The 17,834-nt window shown below is 47.4% G+C and overlaps 1 protein-coding gene across 10 annotated transcripts in view; it reads left to right on the top strand.

Annotated features, from left to right (window-relative positions):
- The first annotated feature begins 662 nt into the window (after window positions 1-662).
- Window positions 663-17,834, top strand: part of PPP1R12B (protein phosphatase 1 regulatory subunit 12B) — a 134,287-nt gene continuing 117,115 nt past the window's right edge. For 3 of the 10 annotated variants that reach the window (XM_068173623.1, XM_068173618.1, XM_068173619.1), the window contains exon 1: window positions 665-1,135. In XM_068173623.1, the coding sequence (XP_068029724.1) occupies window positions 848-1,135 (288 nt within the window). In that variant the 5' untranslated portion in view covers window positions 665-847. Of the gene's footprint in view, window positions 1,136-5,961; window positions 6,121-17,834 lie in introns of those variants that run through there. The other 7 variants (XM_068173626.1, XM_068173624.1, XR_010993793.1 and 4 more) reach the window with 6 other exon arrangements.

The following is a 17,834-nucleotide window of genomic DNA, read 5'->3' as shown; positions in this document are numbered from 1 at the left end:
TGTGACTGGCAGCTGCTGGACCGAGCCACTCTAGGAGCTCCGCACCCCTCTGTCCGTCCCGACGTTTATCCCGAGGCTCCAGAGAACGGAGCTGGGGAAGGGACTGGAGCCCCAGGAGCGTCTGAGGGAGCTGGGAAGGGCTCAGCCTGGAGCAAAGGAGGATCGGGGGGACCTTGTGGCTCTGCACAACTCCTGACCGGAGGGGACAACCAGGGTGGGGCTGGGGCTCTGCTCCCAGGGAACAGGGACAGGACAGGAGGAAACAGCATCAAGTTGTGCCAGGGAAAAGTTTCGGTTGGATATTAGTAAGAATTTCTTCCCGGAAAGGGCGGTCAGGCGTTGAAAGGGCCTGGCCAGGGCAGTGGTGGAGTCTCCGTCCCTGAAGGCACGACATCTAAGGGACGACTGGACGTGCACCCAGCGCTCTGGGCTGGGCGACCAGGTGGCGATCGGGCACAGGCCGGTCGACCCGCACGGATCACACCCGCTGATCCCGCAGCCCCTTCCCACCCTCAGCGGTTCCGGGCTTCTGTGACGCCGGGGAGGGCGGGACCCGAGCAAAACACAGCAATGGCGCGGAACGCGCCCGCGCGCAGGGGCCGCCGGGAGTTGTAGTCCCGGTCGCGCCCAGGTGCGGCGCCGCGCGGGGGCCGCCGGGAGCCGCGGCCGCCCCGGGGCAGGTGCGGCGGCGCTCCCGCCCGAACTACATGTCCCGGGGTGCCGCGGGGCGCGCGCGGCGCGGGCGCGGCGCCGGCGGGGGCGTAGCGAAGATGGCGGCGGGGGCGCTGCGCCCCGCTCCGGGCTGAGCGCGGCGCGGCCCCGCGCGGCCCTCAGAGCGGCGGCGGCGATGTCCGAGCCGGAGCACCTGGGCGGGAAGCGGGCCGAGTCGGCGCGGCTGCGGCGGGCCGAGCAGCTGCGGCGCTGGAAGGGCTCCCTGACCGAGCAAGAGCCGGTGGCGGCGGGGGGCGGCCGTGGCCGGCACCGCGGCGCGGGGGGCTCCCGCGTCCGCTTCGAGGAGGGCGCCGTGTTCCTGGCCGCCTGCTCCAGCGGCGACACCGAGGAGGTGAAGAGACTGCTGGGCCGCGGCGCCCGCATCAACACCACCAATGTGGACGGGCTGACAGCCCTGCACCAGGTACCGGGGCTGGGGAGGCGGCCCCGGTAGGGGCTGTGTGTGCCCTCGGTCAGCACCGGGCCGGGGGCACAGCGGTACCCGCAGCCCCGCCGGGGGTGTTGGTAAACAAAGGGGTCGGTACGCGTTGGTCCGAGCCTCGTTCAGCCCGGGTCAGAGAGCAGACCTAGGTGGTTCCAGTCGGGCAGTGGGATGTACCAACTTTTCACACGGCTATTAAGTAGGTTAATTAGCAAAATAAAGCGGGGGCTGGCAGGGCTGCGGGCCTGACCAGGCGGCCAATTCATTAATCCTTTGAAAACTTAGGATGTGGTTGGGGTCTCCTGAAGTGCCGGGAAAATTTCCCGGGAGGAGTATTTTGGAAGATCAGGGGTGTCTGGCCGATTCCTGTGTTGAGTTTTGTCAGAGTTGCCTTGAAACTGCCCAAACTGCTCCTTGGCAGGGAGCAGAGTGGCCGCATGGCCGATAAGCAACATAGATTCTATTAATACTCATCCAAATGTGAAGATGGTACAGAGTGGTCGCAGGAATTGGCTGCAGAGCAGTCAAGCCTTGACTGTCAAGAAACATGTGCTGCGTTCCATCCGTAGCTTTTGCTGCTCTTGTATAAATGAGCAGGAATGCGAGGGAACATGCAAAATTGCCTCCACAGAAGATTGGGAAACCTGTTGCTGTCCAAGACTGAGGATTTAGCAGGGCGTGTGAAATCAGTGTCCCAGATTGGTGCATCTGGTCAGCGAAATGAATCTGATTTGGACCCAGGCCAGCTTCACAAAGAAAATGTTCTTAGCTCCAGATAGTGTAGATTAAGCATGTAGAGTAGCAGCAGGAGTGGGAAAAAAAGCACGGCTCAGGAACAACATCAGGAACTGATGTGTTTGTAAAGAATAATGTGTTAACAGCACAAATAGCAGGATAGTTCTTGAGTTAATCAGGATTTCTTCTTTGCTGGGCTGATGTTACAGAAGCATTTGGGACATGTACAAGGTGGTTCAGGAGCTTGCTGGCTCCTGGCTGTCAGGGAACAAAGGGCAGGGAGATGTATTCATTTTGCTTTAGGCTTTCAAAAATAAGTAGTGAAGTAAAGAGCATGCAAGCTTACAGACTGTCAGGTTGAATAAGACTTCAGCTGGCAAAGCAGTGACCTTTGTAATGGACGGGCCTTTTTCTTGGTTATTTGTGGAGTTTGGTGTAGCAATAGCAAATAAATTGCCCTGCATTAGTAACCTCCAGTGCAGCACATGTACATTTATTATCAGGTAAATAAGTAGTCCTGTGGACACTAGTAAGAACCAGCCACTGAAAATCAGGTTATTCACAGCATTTTGACAGCCAAGAAGGCTGCATTTAAGGTGGATACATGGTAGAATTGGGATGAGTTCATGAGGGGCTTCCAGCCAGGATGGATTGTGATCCCCTCAGGAGGGCCTGGCTCTCCTGCTGCTGCTGGGTACTGTGAGGTGTCTGGTGAAGTGCGCTGGACTCTGATGGCAGGCAGTGAGCTCAGCAAGGTCACACTCCTGGAGACCGTGGCAGGCCATGTATTGACAGGCAGGCTGCAAATTGAATTCTGTATACGTAAAGGATACAGAATTGTATCATCTGTGCCTTGGGAGCCCAGTATCGGGTGACACTTACCAGTAACACCTAGGGCTTGATACTTGGAAGAGCTTGGATGAGTGAGTGGTGGAGCAGATGCTGGCAGTACCAGCCAGCTGCTTACGTGAAGTGTTTCTTCACAAACTTGACAGAAAGGGAGGGTGACCTTACTGTGATTGGAATAAAAACTTTGTTCCAATGTCCCATGGATGTAATAATAGTTTTGCTGAGGAGTAACAAGATGTTCTTGCACACCCAAATGGAACAAACACTGTTTTGTTAAAGGTTTTGCTGTGCGTGTGTATCCTGAGTCTGTAAATCTCTTATCAGATGAAAATGTTTATTAGCATGGTTGGGGAGGTTGTTATGAGTTCCTTTCTCTGAACATCTCCAAAACAGATTTGTTTTCATGTTGCTTTTTCATGCTGCCTATGGTAAAGCGTCAGCCGAGGCCAGTTGGGTTGGGGATTCCCAGAGCACTGGTTGACAGCTGGAATGATGTAGTACATGTGAGGATATTTAAATAACTTCTCTTAGTATTAGAGACACAATGTTACATTACAGGGCAGATGGTAGTGACAGTCTGTCTTTGTTCCATACCTGTGCAACCAAATGGCCACTCAATGCGGAAGGAAATCCTACACATTGAAAAGAGCTGTCTTTGTTGACAGAAAGATCAGGTAAAATATTTTTCTTTGGTTAAAGAATTTAATATATGAGACTTGCTCTGGATGAGCAATCAGGTCTTTTTAGGTAATGGAAGGGTTAACCAAGTCAATTGACTTAATTTGTCAGAGTCGGCAGCTGCTCCCACAAAACCCAAGACCAATCTTACAAATCAGGTTAGTTTGTTTGAAGTGCACGGTGGCCCCAAATATTGTGTGTGTTCACAAAGGTAAAATTACACTTGCTCTGGTATCTGGGCCACTGTGGCTAAGACCCATTGTGTACTTGCTGTGTGAGAAGCTGGCTTGGCTATTTATAGCCACAAAGCTGTATTTTGAAAATAACCTTTTAAATTACAAGTGATGTTTCTGAGCCTGCAGCCTGTGTCACTGCCCTATTTGGAAGCATCAGGTGCCACACAGACCTGCACCACAGACCATGTCTGGAACCTGTAGGGTGGCTTCAGCTGTACTTTGTCTACCTCAGTGCCTGCAGAATGTTGCTGGAGGAACATCAGTCCTGTGTTTTCAATTATTAACTTAATTATATTCACTGAATTATTTTTGACAATGGTTTTGTGTCTAATGCAGAAAGGAAAGGGAGATATTAGTTAAATGTGAGTGAACATTTAGAAATCATCAAGAAAACTGCTACCAGTTGGTGAGAACTCTTGGTGGCAGTTGAACTTCTCTAGTGTTTGCAGGTGGTGGGAAATGGGTATGAACTGCTCCTCTGTCTCCTGGGTGACAGATAAAACCAAAAAGTAAACTCATATGAAAATTGCATCTTAAGGGAAAAACATTCTGCTGCTTCTAGTTGGGAAAACATCTCCTAATGTAATACTAGCAATGCTTGTTTGTCTTCAAGGACTGGTTCACAAAGGATGACAGCAAAGATTATTTATCCTCTGTCTGCCCTTTCATGATTTACTCTCTCTTTCCCTTTGGCCTGTTCCAAGGAGAAGTGAGTTGCTCATGAAATTACTCCTGTGTCATTTACAGTACTCTGCAGTACTTTGGTGCTTGCTGTTGACTTTGTTTTCAGGTGCTGGGTGCATGTGATAATTCAGGAGCTGCTTCCTGAATAGTCAGGTACTTTGTGCAGTGACTCTGGCTTAGGTGGAGGCTGTTTGTTGTTCTCAGTTTGTTATTCCTCCTTCAGAGCCAGAGCTGTAAAACTGCAGGCATGTCTGGTTGCTCCTCAGAGCTTTATAAGGTGGCATCTGTGTCAAAAGGTTTGGGCAATTTTCAGTTGCTGCTCAGCAAGTTTGCAGTTTTCTCTTACAGATTTTGTTCAGCTGTAACAAAGCAGGAAGCAGCAGAATTTTTGGACAGTCCAGAAACCAGACAGAGATATTAGAGAGCACTCTGCCCCATCACAGCAGTCTGGAGACTATTGGAAGAGTCATTGAGGTGCTAACACTGGAACAAAATCTGGAGACTGAGAGGGGAAGGAGGAAAGGATTCCCCCACCACTTCCATGTTCAGCACCAAACCATGTCCCTAGGTGCCACAACTATACACTTTCTGAACACTTTCAGGGATGGTGACTCCATCATGTTGCTGGGTAACCTTTGCCAGGGCCTGACCACCCTTTTGGCAAGGACTTTTCCATAAGATTCAACCTGAACCTCCCCTGGCACATCTTGAGGCTGTTCTCTCTCATCCTTGTTCCCTGGGAGCAGAGCCCGAGATCCCCCAGCTCCCCGCTTCTGTCAGGGAGTTGTGCAGAGCCAGAAGGGCCTCCATGATATTCCTTTTCTCCTGGCTGAGCCCCTCAGCTGCTCCTGGTGCTCCAGCCCATTCCCCAGCTCCCTTCCCTTCTCAGGATACAAAATTTCTTAATCACCAAAAGGTAACAGCCAGTCTGTGCCTTGAAAGGTGAGGAGATAACACAACTTACAGGGGCATGATAACCCTGGAATGAATGTTCAGGTGCCTCATCTTTGGGGCATCACAGCTGTGGTTTAAGGTAATTCACCTTCTGATCTTTAAGTTGGTGATGATAGCATCATAAATCAGGCTGCATTTTTTAAGTTTGGGTGGCTGCATTGCCTAAAAATACATTCATTCCTGGAATAGAAGGTTATCTAGGGAGAGTCATACCTTTCCCACTGTGCTGTGCAGAGTTCCTTTCTGAAGGTGTTCTTCTGCCAGGAAAAATAAAAGTTGCAGTCTTCTTGTGCTGCATGTAACACTGCTCATCAAAGTGAAATATGGCACTGTCAAAAATAGGGTTGATCGCTAGTGGAATGGGGTTTTTGGGTTTCATTTATAAATGGGAATTTAGTAGCATGTACCATCCGACAGGGCTCAGAATAAAGTGAGAAAGCTTGGAAAATGCCTACAATACACAAGGAATTTATGAGACAAAATAGTTAAAATCTGAAGTGTTGTTTTATCAACCTCATGCTTTTATTTTCTTCCTTTTGGCTTACTCAGTCCCTGTTTTGCCTTGATGTTTTCATCAAGGATTCAGTTGTCTTTCCCTTGCATCTCTATTTCCAAGCAATCTCCTGAGTGGGCAGAATTAACTGTAGACTACACAAACTAACCTTGAGCTGCAGTTAGAGCCTGGGAGAGCTGCTACTCCTGGCAGCAGGGCAGGAAACCTTCCCCTGGTTTGGTTTGGGGCACTTTCAACTGGTTGGTTTGGCTTCTGGAAACCGAAGACAACCACATCATTTACTCAATACTGGGTGCCTGGGAGGAAACTGCATTTTAGTAAGTAGAGGGGTATTTGGGAGGGGAAATGTGCATCTTCATTGCTTCCTTCCTCAGCCTTTGTTTATCCTACCCAGTGATTCCATGCGACAGGCTCCGCTGCTCCCCATAAACACTGAGCAAGGGAGCTGGTGGGATTTTCAGCAACAACTTCCTTCATGGCAGCAGCTGGAAGTGCTGACCCTGGTCCCTTAGCACTGCCTGTGGAAAAGTTCTCATCTCCACTGTAGCTGCTAGGCAGTCTGGAGTTCTGGCCTCACATGGAAAGCTCATTTGGAAAGCAAAGGTATTTTAGGGAAAGTTTGTTGTGCCTAATGTGTGCTGAAGGCTTTCTGACTTGTGCAGATGAAATTCTTGAGCCTGCATCAGAGATGGAGACAAGTTTTCCATGCTGCATACTTGTCTGAATCAACATGGCTTGATAAGATTGAAAGCCAGCTCAGCAGAAATGCAGGAATTAGCAATGAATGCAGTGCCTGGACAGTCCCTGCTCCAGCAGCACAGGGTACTGCAGCTCCTGCTGGCATGGCTGGAAGCGTTCAGTGGTTGTGCTCAAACATTCATACTTTTATGTGCAGAGCTCTCTGCTGTAACCTATATGAAGCTCCCATCATCCTGGCATTATTTTTTGCAATTTATAATATCTTTTGCTTATTTTAACAGGGAGTGTTTGGGCCAGGATCTGTTTCTATTTCAGTTTTAGAGACTGAGAATTCAGAGTACGTACTGTGGGGCTTGTGAGACATCGCAAGTGCTGTGTTTTGTAATATACTGAGATAATAACTGACTATTATTAAAATACAGAACTTCTGAATTGGTATGCTGGTTCCCAGTTGAGGATTATTATATACCATGAGTCAAAAAAGGCCTGTCAGACTGTGCATATTAGAGCAATCAGTTTTAAGAAGGTTGGGAGAGGGGAATATTACATAAGTGGTTGTATAAATTGATATTTTATTATTTCTAACTTTTGAATACAAATGAGAGCAGGTGGAGCATTAAATATTCTGAAACATGTTTGTTTTTTTTTTTTTTTAAGTGTTTGTGCAGAGGGCTGGGGTAAAGAATGAAAGAGAAACCCAGAGACTTTCAGGGGAATGGCAGCCCCTGCTATGCAGTGACAGGATCCCCAGCTGAGTGAACCTTTTGACCTAGTGACGATGGTATGGTCCCAGCACGGTGAGGGTGCCCAGTATAAATCCTGGGATCTGAGTCTGCAGTTTATTTTCAGCTGTCCTTCTAAAGGGAGGTGCCACAGCTGTCCCTGCAATCTCCTTTCTTGGGCTGCAGCAAACTGATCTGCACGGGGAGGAAAGGTGCAGCTTGCCCGAGGAGCTGGGCCGTGGGTCTTAGCAGGAAAACTTCACTTGCTAAAAATTTTGAGACCAGGTTGGACAGGGCTTTGAGCAGCCTGGCCTAGTGGAAGGTGTTCCTGTCCATGGCAGGGCGTTCAGTGAGATGAACTTTAAGGTCCCTTCCAACCCACACCAGTTTGTGATTCTGTGAAAGAACGATTTAGTGGGGATTTAGGTGCCTATTTTCATGGGGCTCACTTTAGCGTGAGTGGACTTAAGAACAAGCTCATGGGGAGTATAGTCTATCCAGGCCTGTGCAGAGATGTTTCAAGCTGCTGTGAACTTGGAATGGAAGCAGTGGGACCCAGAGTGTGGCTGTGAGGTGAAGCTTCAACCTGCACAGCTTCAGGGAGCCAAATTTTATTTCCTCTCTCCACTCCTGAGATGTCCCACCTCTCACTGTAGTGGAACACAACCTTTCTTAAATACCTAAATCTTCAAATGTTTTTCAGAGGAAATTTGCTTTTCTGCTTTTCCAGGCTAATGAGCACAATACCACACATTGCTAACAGGCAGATCCCGGGAGTCAGGCTTCTCTGTTCACATCAAGCTGTTGACAATCAAGGACATGAAAATTCCTGATGTAGACACCTACATAATTTTTCATGCCAGTTTTCATTCATAATAATTATAATGTGCAGTGCTTACGAGTGATCAGTATTTTAGAAAATACATCTGTGTGTTCTCTTGTTAAATATTTTACTGTTAAACAAATTTTGGAAAAATCGGTCACCTTCCAGCTTTAAACTCTTAAGTTTAAATATAGTCTTTGCTGCTCTAAAAACAACCAAAATAACTGAAAATTCACTCTTTAAGAGTAAATGGTATGATTTCTTTTTCTTTAATGCTGATTTGTTTGGGATTTTTGTAGCTTGTTTCCTGTGGCAGGACGAAATAGAGCACTCCTAACTTCTAGGAGTTTCACTGGAAATGTTTCTATAATACAAGAAGCTGACCTTGCAGAGGGACACAAGCAGCTTCAGTGTTGCTTTTCCAGCATTCAGCCTTGCTCATAAATCTTTGTGAGATGTACAGAATGCAGAGTGACCACCTGCCATTAGCTTTTTATGTGTCACTGCCTTTTCAGGGTAAAACTAAAGCTGGTCCTGTCTGATCCCCTGAGCCAGAGCATTGATTTGCCACAGTGGTTGCTCACCATCCATTTCTGGAATCTCTCTGAAGCCACTTCCTATTTATAATTTGTCATTCCCTGATGTATCAGTTAATGCAATTTTGTATCAAAGCCTGATGGTCGTTGGGATAGCAGCAAGTCCTAGTCCAGTTTGTCTAAGCACAAGTGCTAGCTTAGGGAGGGGACTCTAGCAGTGGTTTAGGGAAATGAGGTGACTGTGTGTGGGCTCTGCCCATACCTAGCTTCTGTCTGTTTAGTTTGGACCTGTAATAGAGCAGCATCACCCAGAGGAAATGTAAACCAGCATGAAGCTGGTTTGCCTGTGTAGGGAGCTGCTCCCAGTTCACAGGGGCTTTGTGCTTGAATTGAAGCATCCAGAAGTGCTGCTGGGTTCATTCTGAAGTCAAAGTATGAAGCATCTTCATCTTCCAGGATTTCAATTCATATGGATTTCAAAATCCTGTTATAGCTGTTTCCTGGATTACCCAAAACAGCTATTATGAATGATCTTGAGTGACAATTCTAAAAAGCAGGAACTTTATTTAAAAAGTAGCTTTTTACACAGGCAGATAGCAATAGGACAAGGGGGAACAGTTTTAAGCTAAAAGGGAAGAGGTTTAGATTGGATATTGGGAGAAAAGTCTTCCCTGTGAGGGTGGGGAGGCCTTGGCACAGGTTGCCCAAAGAGCTGTGGTTGCCCCACTCTTGGAAGTGTCCATGGCTAGGTTGGACAGGGCTTGGAGCCACCTGGTCTAATGGAAGATGTCTCTGCCCGTGGCAGGGAATGGAACTGGATAAACTTTAAGTTCCCTTCAAAGCCAAACCAGCCTGGGATTCTGTGATCTCTGACAATTTGATATTTTATGTGAGACATGTAAATGGGGATTTCCCCCATAGAAGATCGGTGGGACAGGGGAGCTCGAACACAGCTGGCTGTGTGTGCTGTGGCTTGCTTTAATTGTTTTGGTATACCCAAATATATATGTGTATGTATATATTTATGTCATTGCTCTGAGTTACATCATTAGCAGAGACCCTGCCTATGCCAACAGCATTTTTTCTACCCCATTTGCTCTGTGTTTTCTGTACGTGAGATGACGCACTCGGCATAGACAGCTTTGGTGTTTTTGTGGATAGCACCTAAATCTGAGCAACTGGTTGCATTAGCAGAACAAACACATGTTCAGGAAGAGGTGCACATCCTGAGCCTGGGTAGGAGTCTGACTGCACCTGTGACCAACTTCACACTTGCCAACTATGTGATTTAATTTTTTTTTCAAGTGCTGTGAACATGCCAGTAGTAGTTTCTGTGATAATGAAACCTAGGCCCTTACTTGAGCCTTTTAATGAATATCACAAGTGATGTTGGTGTGACTGACATGTTGTTTTAATGTAATCATTTGTGTTACCAAAAAATATTCCACTGGCCAAGATGCTTTCAAAGCAACTTGATGGCAGTGAAATGCTATGTTCTAGCCTATTACCAGAGCATCTTCAATTTTTTTATGCAACATACGGGTTTTAAGAGTCTGCAGCAAATATTTCAAGCAGAATTATGAGTTCTGGGCTGAAATAGCTCTCTAGAACAGAGTTAGAAAGAGCTGCTGACTTGCTTCCACAGGAGACAATGTCTGGGTTAAACCTTCAAAGCTGGTTCCATCCTGGCTTTCAGTTCTTCCCTGGCTTCATGCTCCTTCCCTGTGTTCTCAGGAAGCCGACTGATCTGCTCCATGCTTCAGCCAGCTCAACTTAGTGTGGGCTGATGTTCTCATCATACCCTTTTAGGGGAATCTGTGTACCCTGCAAGGCTTTGAAAGATAGAAGTTGTGTTCAAAGGGACCCTTTCAAAGGCTTTTGAGAGGCAGAAAGTCACTGTTGAGTTGCAGAGTCTTCCAGACAGTTGTATGGATGGTCTGTAGAAGCAGTTTTTTGTGGCTGTCTGTCCTCTGTCCCCTTGTTCTCCCTGAGAACTTGGCAGGTTGTTTGCTGCAGAGCTGCTTTACAGCCAGCTGCCCCAGTCTCTGCTGGTGCAAGAGCTTATTCTGTCCTGGGGCAGGACACTGTGTGCCTCAGTTCATAAACTCTCCATCAGTCCCTTTGTCCAGTCTATGTAAATCCCTCTGAGAAGGATCTCCTGCCCCAGCCATGCCAGCACTTTGATATCATCTGCAGACTTGGTGAGAGTGCTCTCTGTCCTATAATTGGTGTTAATTGAGTTTGTTAATGAAGACATGGATTTGTATTGACCCCGTATCATCCCTGGGGGATGCTGCTGGTAATCAGCTGCTGGCTGGACTTTGTACAGCTTTTGAATTTGATATTCTCAACAACATCAGTCATCTGCTTCTGCAGTCCAGCTCCTGCTTGTTGAAAACACTGGCAGAGATGGTGTCAAAGGTGTATTACACTTGCTCTCCTGTCCTCCACACAGGCAGCTTGGAGGGCAATCAAGTTTAGGCAAGGTTTGCCACCGGTAAACCCATGCTGGCTGTTCCACCTCCTGCTAGAAATGGCTGTCAGGAAGATTTACTACACAGCCTTTCCAGGGGCTACAGTGAGACTGAGATGCTGATGTTCCCTGAATCCTTCTAACGTGGTGGGATGATGTTCACATGTCATCAGGCCTCCCTTTGTCACCATGACCTTTGAAAGTTGACAGTGATTTGCAGTGACATCAACCAGCTCCCTCTTAGCCATGTCTGCATTGCACCTGGTCTCAAAAGTGGTCCATGGTCATTCCTTGCCCCTCATTCCCTGGGTCGGGGCTCTGGTGCTGCACAGTGGAGCTAACAGGACAAGTCTGTGCTTCCTGGGACCTGCACTTCGTCCGTTCCTTCGAGCACGTGTCCATCTTGTTGGACCAGGGCTGTCATCTGAAGTGCTGCTGGAGTTGTGGGCCTGCAGGAAGCTTCAGCCATACTTGCCTCTGACTCTTTGCAGTGACTGTAAGACATTCCTAGAATCACAGAACTATGGAATGGTTTGGGTTGGAGTGGCCCTTAAAGATCGTCTTGTTCCAGCCATAGCGGGGACATTTGCCACTAAACCAGGTTGTTCAAAGCCCTGTCCAACCTGGCCTTGGACACTTGCAGGGTTGGAAAACTCCTGTGAACACAAACTAACCATTTGTAGGGCATTTTCTTGATTTCCTTATCTCCCTGATTTTCCCCTCCACCAGCCCTGCCCTGCCTCTCCCCATCCCCCCTCTACAAAATGTAAGTTTCATGGTGAAGTTCCTGTCAGGAGAGAAATAGGAGATGTTCTTTCCACTTGACTTGTCTCCTAGTTCTTCAGCATTCAGTCCTGCAGGAACACAGTGAGCAGTTGCTGTTGTGTCATACCTGTGGTGCCTTCCCTGCTTTTTGGTGCAAACTTGCACAGCGACTTCACCATCAGTTCCAAGTGGCTTGTCTGTCAGCAGCAGTTCAGTTCTAAGGCATGTCGTGACCTCTTTTCTTCAGGAGCAGACACGCAATCAGAAGTGCCACCAGGTCATGTCTCCCAGGAGAGGTGATGACTGGGGATTTCTGCTTTCTCCTACCACTTTGGTAAATGTTTCTTCCCCATCCTGCAGCACAGAGATCAGTGGTTCCTAAGGTTGGATGTATTCTCTTATCGAACTTGACTGTCTTAATTTTATTAATGGGCTTAGCAGTTCCTTCCAGTTGCTGAGGAATGCTTCTCACTGCTACAGTGTGCTGACACTGTAGGAAATGCTCTAAAGCTGAACAGACATTTTTGGTTTCTGAGCCCACTTTAGTGGAGCCCTTTCTACTTTCAGTCCAGCTACCAATTTAATCACTGCTGCACTTCAGATATAAAGTGTTGCTCAGTGCTGTCTGAATAAGGGAAGGGAGTGCAGGAGAGGCACCAGGTAGGGGCTAGGCTCTGAGGAGGATGACCAGCCTCTGAGCGATAGCTGCTCAAGACTGAACAGCCGTAAGTCAGCAGGCTCAGCTTGGTCCTTGCAGAAAGAATGTCTCAGTCCCACTTGCTTAAGCTCAGCACTCCATGAGCTTGTCACAAGTCAGTCCCATGTGCCCTGCTGATGCATGTGCCACCCTGGGGAGCTGGGTTTGAGTAGCTTTGAGTGTCAAAGCTTGGGGCAGGCAAAGCCTTGCTTCTGCCAGTGGGTGAGGAAACTAGGCTGGTTGGTAGGAGTCAGTGGCACCTGTGGTTTGGAGACCAGCAAGCAGGACAGTGAGGACAGTGAGGGGAGAGCAGGGATTGGCAGCTGCAGTCCCTCTCTTGGACCAAGTGGAATAACCTCTGGCTAGGAGGGGAAGGAACCATTGAGGATAACAGCCCTGTTCGACAGCTTGTGGCTCTGTGTTCCTTTGGATAGTCCTGGGTGGGACTGTTTGTTTGCTGTTCCTGGGCAGTTCCACCATGTGTTGGCTGCTCTGCATCCCCTGGGCATCCCCAGGTGCTACTCTAGGGCTGCCCACATGCTTTCTGGACCAAAGTGCTGCTCTGGGGCTTGAAGCTTCCCTGGAGCTCTTGAGCTTGTGCCAAGCCCGATGTCACTTGCCTACTCACTGCCACTTGTTTCCCAGACCCTCTAGTAACTTAATCTCATTAATTCAGTGAAAAGCTGAAAGGCAGTAGAGTTCTCCCCAGGTCCTCGGGGGTCCATTTTTCATCCAGGTGCCCTGGGAGCCAAGAAGGCCAGTGGTGTCCTGAGGTGTATTGGGAAGCAGATCAGGGAGGGATCCTGCCCCTCTGCCCAGCCCCGGTGAGGCACATCTGGAGTGCTGTGTCCGGGTCTGAACTCCTCAGGACACAACCTCTCTCGTCAAGAGGGACCTGGAGCTCCTGGAGCGGGGCCAGCGGAGGCTGCGGAGATGAGAAAGGGCCTGGAGCATCTCCCTGCCAAGGAAAGGCTGAGGGAGCTGAGGCTGTTCAGCCTCGAGAGGAGACAGCTGAAGTGGGATCTCATTGTCTGTCAGTGTCTGCAGGGAGGGCCCAGGCTCTGCTCCCTGAGACCCAAGCACTGACACGAGGAATGGACGGGAGCTGATGCCCAGGGAGTTCCACCTACACATGAGGCAGAACTTCTTTTCTGGGCAGTGGCCTAGACCTGAAAAGGCTGCCGAGAGAGCGTGTGGAGTCCCCCTCCCTGGGGATATCGCAGACCCATCTAGACATAATCCTGAGCCATGTGCTCTGCCTGAGCAGGGAGGTGGGACCAGATGAGCCACTGGGGTCCCTTCCAACCTGATGCATCCTGCGATTCTGTGATCCCCAGTGCGATCTGAGCTGCACCCAAAATACTGCTGTAGACAGAGGTACTCAGGTATTGATGTGTCAGCCCTCTGTGCAAAGGCTCTGGCCATGGACTTCCCAAATTTCAGGTTAGATCACCCACACCTCTCCTGGGTTTGCACCTCTTCCCTGTTCCCATTCACATGGATGTGGAAGGTGGGCTGTAGGGAAGAGGTGAGTACAGGAGGATGAGCATATTTGCTGCAGACAAATAGTACTTCTGCAAACATCTACACACTGGATCTATGAAATGGGACTTCCAATGAAGAAAATTGAAAAGTGATCATCTAGTGGAATTTAAATCCTAATAATTTCAAAATGGAAAGAACGATACATTGTTCCTTGTGACATACCATCTTTTGTATGTTGTGGCCTGTGTGCATTCTCTTCTCTATCATAAATCACTATAATAGGTACATGCTCTATTCAGGGAGCACACAGTGTCTATTTCTGGGGGATTTTTTTTTGAGTGTATTGGGACAATCTGAGTCTTGGATACAGCTCAACAAAATAGTTTCAAATGACAAATCTGTCCCACTTTTGACATTGTGTGCTGAATAGTTTTGTAGTGTTTTCTCAGTGATACCAGGGCTGTGTGCTGTCAGTCTTTCCTGTACAAAGATATTTTAAGATAAAAATTAAAATTCAGCTTTCTGAGGTTTCTCAAACTGTAGTATTGACAGAACAGGTTCCAGAACTGCTCAGACAAATGAAAAGTGTCAGGTCTTCAGCATCATTTGGAACTGGCACATAAAGTCACTGAGCATCCATTGTGCATGATGTATCATTTAAAGCAGCTACTGGAGGATGTCAGCAGGAAGTGACAGTTTCCAAAAGGGACTCCAAGAAGAGCCTGGGAAGTGATCAACCCAAAACAGGCAGCAAGCATGTGGAGAGGAGAAATCTGGTTGAGATGGTGTGTTTAGATTTCCAAAACACTTTTGACATCATCCCTCTGTGGAAACTCTAAGAATCAAAGCTGTTGTGAAATAAAGAGGTTTTATTAATTACTGTCTGAAAGAGAGAAAACAAAGGCTGGCAATAAAGGGTCAGTTTGCAGGAGGAAGAAGAGTTGTCCTGTGCATGTCCTCAGGAGTCTGTGCTGCTCTGCACACCTTTATGTGAGTGTGAGACAGGAGAGGGAATAGAACGAGGTCACAGTTTGCAAAGGTTCCTGCACAGTCAAGACAGTGAAGTGTGAGCTGGCCCTGAAGGGTGTCTACACTGGCCAATTCACTGTTAAAGTGGCTGGCAAAATTTGATCTGTAAATGGGGAGTAATGTTTATGGGGAAATAGTGGCTTCCAATCCAGCTGTCATGGGCTGGAAAAGCTTGTATTGTGCCCATGTGTAGATTAGTATTGGCAGTTCTCGTTCTACTATCTCAAAAAAAAAAAAATCTAGTTAATGGAAAGAGATGGGAAATAACAGCCAAGGGATCAAAGTAATGGATTGGGTTCTATACTAAGAAAGAGCAAAACTTTGTGATTCTTTCTGACTGATAGAAAGCCACAAGCACAGATAGCATAATACAGATAGCACAGATTCCAAAATTATATGTAAAATGGCATTAGACATGTTCAGGTTTTCCTACAAGGAGGGATTTAAGGACATCAGAGTTTTAAAACAAATACTTTTTCTCGTCCAGTATAAAATTCAGCTGTGGAACTAATTGCTTTAGGACACACCTCATGCCAAAAATTTCAATGTGTTCAGAATCTGCATGGTGGGTACAATTCTAACTGTGTAAGTTAAGCTCTGGATTGCCAAGCTATAGGATGGGTGGAAGACACAAAGAGCAATTAAAAAAAACATTATTTATTGCAGATGAGAGTCAAGAAGAGAAAATAAGATGAGGAAAAACTAGTAAGGACAAAAACCTTCTCAAATGTTAAAGCAAAAGTTTCAAAATTAAAATCCAATGCTTTTTAGAGGGCTCATAGTACTATCTTGCAGAAATTGTGGCAATTCTGCTTTGGGCTTAGTGGGCAATTTTATTGAATTTTTTGGTAACTTGCTGCAGTGTCATGAAGTTTATATTTCACAGTGTCCTCTAAACTAGAAAGAATCTGTATATGTGTGGGATATCATCTTGCTAATCCAGGAGGTTTTGAGCATTTTTCTCTTCCTGGCTCATAGTAGACTGAACTGATACATCTGACTGAACACAGTGTCCAGGTGTTCATGCAAGGGATGGATTTCCTCTTTCCTCATCAACTGCACTGGCTTTTCTTTCCATTCTTGGGTGATTGACAAACAGAATTTGACCTTCACAGCTGCAAATGGTTTGGCTTTTAAATGAATATCACTTGAGTCATTCTGAACAAGCTTTTGCTCGTGCTGAAAAAGATAAGTGGTAAATGTGTCTGTCTCTCGATGAGAGACTTCAGGGCTGTGCCAGCCTGTACAGCAGCAGAGCCAGGGTTTGAACTTCAGAGCATATTGCAAGAGTTATTTTTGTTCCCTTATATTAATAGCTGCTATAGAAGGAGCCCTGTGCTTAAGGCCAAATCCTGTCTTACAGTTACTCCGAGTATTGGCTTCTCTACAGTCTACAACTCAGTCCTCAAAATCCCTTCTTTTCCATTTAGTTTAGGTGCTGTTAATCTGTAAGAAAATTGTCCAGTGTTGCAGAAAGTGAACAAGGAATAAAACATTGATTGTAGTCCTTGGGAGGGGATCCATGTGCTGACAGCACACCCGGCTTCCTGTAAAATGTGCTTGGAATTTCAGTTCAAGCCCTGGCCTAAACAAGAACTCCTGCATATTTTAAATTACAGTGTTGTGGTGATGAAACAAACCTTCAGAGTCGTGGAGATTGGGTGATACCTATTGTTGACAAAGCTAGTAGCTTCTTTTTATAATTTATTTATTTTAAACATAGAGTCATGGAACCATTAAGTTTGGAAAAGACCTCCAAGATCATCATGTCCAGCCTTTGACCAACCATCTTATCAGCCAGCCCAGAGCACTGAGTGCCTTGTCCAGTTGGTCCTTAAACACCTCCCGAGATGGGGACTCCACCACCTTCTTGGGCAGCCCCTTCCAATGCCTGACCACATTTTCTGTGGAGAAATTCTTCCTGATGTCCAACCTGAACCTCCCCTGGTACAGCTCGAGGCTGTTCCCTCTTGTCCTGTTCCCTGGAGCCTGGGAGACGATGACAACCCCCATCCTACTAATGTGTTGTGCTGGTCTGGTCTCAGTCTCTAACCATTCCCCTCTTTCCCAGTTTGTTTAAACTTGTTTCCTAATGCCTTGGCTTCTTGGAGCAGTGCTCGGGTAATTCTCCTCCTGTGGTAGGATGCTGAAAGCTGCACCTCTTCTGCTGCCGCGTCTTCGGCCTTTTGCTGTTTGCCCACAAACCAGACTGGGCTGTCTCAGTGGTGAGGGCAGATGGTTGCTGTTGGAGAGTTCCAGATGTGGCTGGCAGAGGTCACAGAAGCCCTTCTAGTTCTGTCCTCTATACTGAGACGTGACCAGGTTTAACAGAGCTTTTTAGGAAGGACAGTTAATTAATCCCTTCCTAAACATCCTCACAAAGCACTTGTCTGCACCTCCCACAGAAGGCAAGAAGCCCCAGTGCATGGCAGGCTCAGCTGGAACCACGAGTGATGTGCTTCCTGCTTCAGCAGCACACTGAGTCATTCAGCCAGCCCTCGGTTACCTCCTGGGGATGGAGAGGAGGGCATAGAAATGCTGGATTAAAAGTAATGCTCTCAGTCACTGATGCTATAACAATGTATTAGTGAGTGCTGTGGTGAGACCCCCAGGAGGCAGCGTGGGAGCTGCAGCACAGCAGTGCTGGGGCTGCTCTGACCTCCTCAGTGATTCCCCAGTGCTGTGTCCTTTATGTGCTTGTTTTACATTGAGATTCTCCCACCTAAATGGAGGAATATTCCTATTTTGCTTCATTGTAAGGCTGTTTATGAAAGGCTGGGCTCTGCTCTCTGGAGCTCTCCA

This window comes from Anomalospiza imberbis, chromosome 26 (genome assembly GCF_031753505.1).
Source record: "Anomalospiza imberbis isolate Cuckoo-Finch-1a 21T00152 chromosome 26, ASM3175350v1, whole genome shotgun sequence".
NCBI classification, from domain to species: domain Eukaryota; kingdom Metazoa; phylum Chordata; class Aves; order Passeriformes; family Viduidae; genus Anomalospiza; species Anomalospiza imberbis.
Note: the sequence above shows the minus strand (reverse complement) of the source record. Positions and strands in the feature narration are given on the sequence as shown.